Consider the following 3888-nt stretch of genomic DNA (forward strand, 5'->3'; position numbering starts at 1 on the left):
TCATCCGCCGTCCCCGGATCGTCCTTCGATGATATCCGAGGTAATTCCTGAACCCGATCCTAGTGAGAATACAGTTTCTCCTAACCCCTTGAGTCCAGATTTCCCCGAAGAAGATAATACGATTGACAGTGATACTGGGGGGTATGTTCTCCCTCATTGGACTACAAGAGGAATACCACCAAAGAGATACTCCCCTGAGAAGATTGGGAAGAAGAGCCGTTATGGAGTAGCAAATTTTGTGCAAGGGAATTTGGCTAAAATGGCACGAGCTTTCGAAGCCGCACTGTATGAGGAAGAGGAAATTCCACAATCGGCAGAGGAAGCAATGAAACATAAACATTGGAGGGATGCTATGCTTACTGAAATGAGGGCACTAATAAGGAACAATACATGGGTGAAAGGCAAGTTGCCTGAAGGAGTAAGGACAGTCGGGTGTAGATGGGTGTTCACTATAAAACATAGACCAGATGGCACGGTGGAAAGGTACAAGGCCAGACTTGTGGCTAAAGGGTACACTCAAACCTATGGAATCGATTATGATGAAACATTTTCACCTGTGACGAAAATTAATACTGTGAGGGTCTTGTTCTCAATCGCCGCCAACAAGGATTGGCCACTTCACCAATTCGACGTGACTAATGCCTTCTTGCACGGGGAGCTACCAAAACCAGTCTTCATGGAACCCCCACCAGGCTTTGCTAGTGAGTTCCAAGATGGAGAGGTGTGCCAACTGAAAAAGACATTATACGGGCTCAAGCAGTCTCCAACGGCATGGTTCGGGAGATTCACGGAGGTGATGAAGAAGTATGGATATAAGCAGAGTAATTCTGATCACACATTGTTCATTAAGAAGAAAGGAGGTAAAATTACGTGTCTAATCATGTATGTAGATGACATGATTATCACTGGAGATGATACAGAAGAAATGATCGAGCTAAGGAAGAACTTGTTCAATGAATTCGAGATGAAGGATCTAGGACTCCTTAAATACTTCCTGGGGATAGAAGTGCTAAGATCGAAGAAGGGGATCTTCATAAATCAGAGAAAGTACGTCCTCGACCTATTGGCAGAAGTGGGAATGGTGGACTGTAAACCCGCGGACACTCCAATGGTCCAAAATCATGGGTTACAAATGAAGGAAAACGCAAGACTTGCCGACAGGGGGAGATATCAGAGGTTGGTTGGAAAATTGATTTATCTATCACACACTAGGCCAGATATTGCTTATGTTGTGGGAGTTGTAAGTCAGTTTATGCATGCACCACAAGAAGAGCACTGGGATGCAGCATTAAGAATCGTCCGATACTTAAAGGGGACGACAGATCATGGACTTCTGTTTGAAAAACACGGGAACTTGGAGATACATGGGTTTACTGATGCGGATTGGGCAGGAAATCCGAATGATAGGAAGTCAACCGCAGGATACTTCACCTTTATTGGAGGTAATCTTGTGACATGGAGAAGTAAGAAACAGAAGGTGGTAGCACTCTCTAGCGCGGAGGCAGAGTTTCGCGGAATCAAAAGTGGATTGAGCGAACTACTATGGCTAAGGAGGATTATGAAAGAATTGGGCCTAGACTCATCGAAGACCTGCAAATTGTTTTGCGATAACAAGGCAGCCATCAGCATTTCTGAGAACCCGGTTCAGCATGATCGAACCAAACATGTTGAAGTTGACAGACACTTCATAAAGGAGAACATTGAAGCAAAGATAGTGGAGATGCCATTTGTCAAGTCCGAAGATCAGTTGGCGGACATCCTTACAAAGGCAGTGAACTCGAAACTATTTCGGGAAGTATTGTGCAAGTTGAGCATCGGTAACCCCGTCGCTTAACTTGATGGGGAGTGTTGGAGAAGATTGCACCGAATCAGGGAAAAGATATACGAGAATCAATCTTTACCAAGTGTAGGAGATTTGGAATCAATGTAATTATGTTAATTAGGTTTACCATATAGATGAGTCCTTAGCCCTATATATTGACGCTATGTGTATAATGTAAATTCATTCAGAAATAATATATCGATTCTACCGATACTTTAACAAACACAAAACAGACATAGATCAGCAGCCCCGCCGGCACAAACGTCACGAGCGGCACCACAGCGGCGTAGGCGTGTCTGCCGCCGCATCCGAGCACCCCGAGCTTGATCTGCACGACGTTGACCAGCGTCAGCATCAAGAAGACCGATCCGGTGACCGACCCGGCCGCGGACACGACGTACCCGACCCGGAGTGCGGGCTTGTTGACCCGGGCGAGATAGAAGTCCCAGAAATGGCGATGCTCACCGTTGTGGCGGTGGGCCCCGGGTCGACGAGGCTGTTTGACATGTGCATATCTATACGAAGATCCCGGTATCTTTATTAATTAGTTCATTAGCGATTTGTCATATCTTTTCCATATATATATGGATATTGTTATTCATTTTTGATCAATCAAGAAATATCAATTATTCTTTTATTTTGATATTCTTTTATTTTATTTTATTTTCACGAAGATTCTCATATCTTTATTAATTAGTTAATTAGCGATTTATCACCTCTTTTCCATGTATATTTAAGATATTTTCTTGTTCGTATCCACTATTATAAATAGTGGATATTGTTACTCATTTTGATCAATTTCAATTCCATATTGTTTTGGAGCTGATCCCACGGAAAGCCCGTGACGTCAACCTTTATCCTTCCGTCGTCGACCGCTCGTCGTCGCCGGAATCTTGTTAATGGAGTGCACCCTTAACACTGTTGCTCGGGTCGGTCGGGTTCCAGGCCAGCCCGATGAAGACGGCGAGGGTGAAGAGGGAGTTGACGTTCACGATGCCGTCGAGGGCCGAGATGTGGATGCTGGTGGCCGACTTTTTGCCGTCGGAGATTGGGATTTTGGGTGTGTGTTTTTTTACTGTGTGTGGTGTCACTGTGTGAGTTTTTGTGGCGGAGATGGGGTGGGTTTTGGGGGTTAAGAAAAGGTAAAGATGAGTGATGGGTTGGATATTGCTTTTTTTGGTTTTCCGACAATGAGATGCGGGATGGTGGGGCCTACAGTGTGGGGAAAGGGAAATGGACTGAGTGGTATTTAAGTGGGCTTTGGGCTTTGGGCTTCTTCATTCAAATTTGTTAGCCCATACCATTGGTTTTATTTTGGATGAGAAGTTGGAAATGTTATTGATTAAAAATCCAATTGAATTAAATATAATAGGCGATGGTATGGTATGTGATTCGTCCATTCTAAATCAAATGGTTACGGGGTTGATTATTATCTTTGTGTATGAAGCAATTTAAAATTTTTGGACCAATTGTCCACTCTATAAGGTGCCTACAAATTAACATATAGAATAGTTACTGGATCCGTCGATTGATATTCTTGTTCTAACAACAAAAAATATTAAAAATGCAATTGAAGTTTATAATACGTTTCTTTTTGTGTAATTAGTTGGAGTTTGAGTTATCATACTTATAGAGTATTACGTGAACACCGACATGCACATAAAATTAAAGAGGGGCTTGGACCGGGTTTTCAATATTATGTGTGAGTTAATATGATCATAAGACTTCTACATATGAAAACAGAATTCATCATGTACTTGAGCACGAGAAAGAATAAAGAGAAAACGGCCACAGAAGCAAAAGGGCAATTGATTCTTGCGTAGCTTGTTAGTAGTATTTAATTTTGGATATTAGGAAATCTAACAGAGTAGCTTGTTATCTATTTTTGGATATTAGGAAATTTAATAGGGTAATTTTGTTAGTAGTATTTAATTTTGGATATTAGGAAATCTAACAGAGTAGCTTGTTATCTATTTTTTGATATTGGGAAATTTAATAGGGTAATTTGCCTGTAAATTCCTAAACTTGCATCAAATTATGGTTTTACATAACATATAAATTATCAA

General features: G+C 41.8%; 1 protein-coding gene across 1 annotated transcript; it reads right to left on the minus strand.

Moving 5' to 3' along the window:
* Nucleotides 1-2006: 2006 nt before the first annotated feature.
* LOC121774555 lies at nt 2007-3477 on the minus strand. The gene is made up of 3 exons (XM_042171405.1): nt 3464-3477; nt 2740-3034; nt 2007-2357 (listed from the first exon to the last, which is right to left on the minus strand). The coding sequence occupies exons 1-3, from the start codon at nt 3475-3477 to the stop codon at nt 2007-2009; spliced, it is 660 nt and encodes a 219-aa protein (XP_042027339.1).
* Between the last annotated feature and the right edge of the window lie 411 nt (nt 3478-3888).

Source organism: Salvia splendens, chromosome 17 (genome assembly GCF_004379255.2).
Source record: "Salvia splendens isolate huo1 chromosome 17, SspV2, whole genome shotgun sequence".
Lineage (NCBI taxonomy): Eukaryota > Viridiplantae > Streptophyta > Magnoliopsida > Lamiales > Lamiaceae > Salvia > Salvia splendens.

What these genes read in the sequence shown, in the direction of transcription:
- LOC121774555 (XM_042171405.1), bottom strand. An exon ending in CGACCGACCCGAGCAACAGT is followed by an intron (nt 2,358 to 2,739) that starts GTTAAGGGTGCA and finishes TAATTAATAAAG; the next exon opens with ATACCGGGATCTTCGTATAG.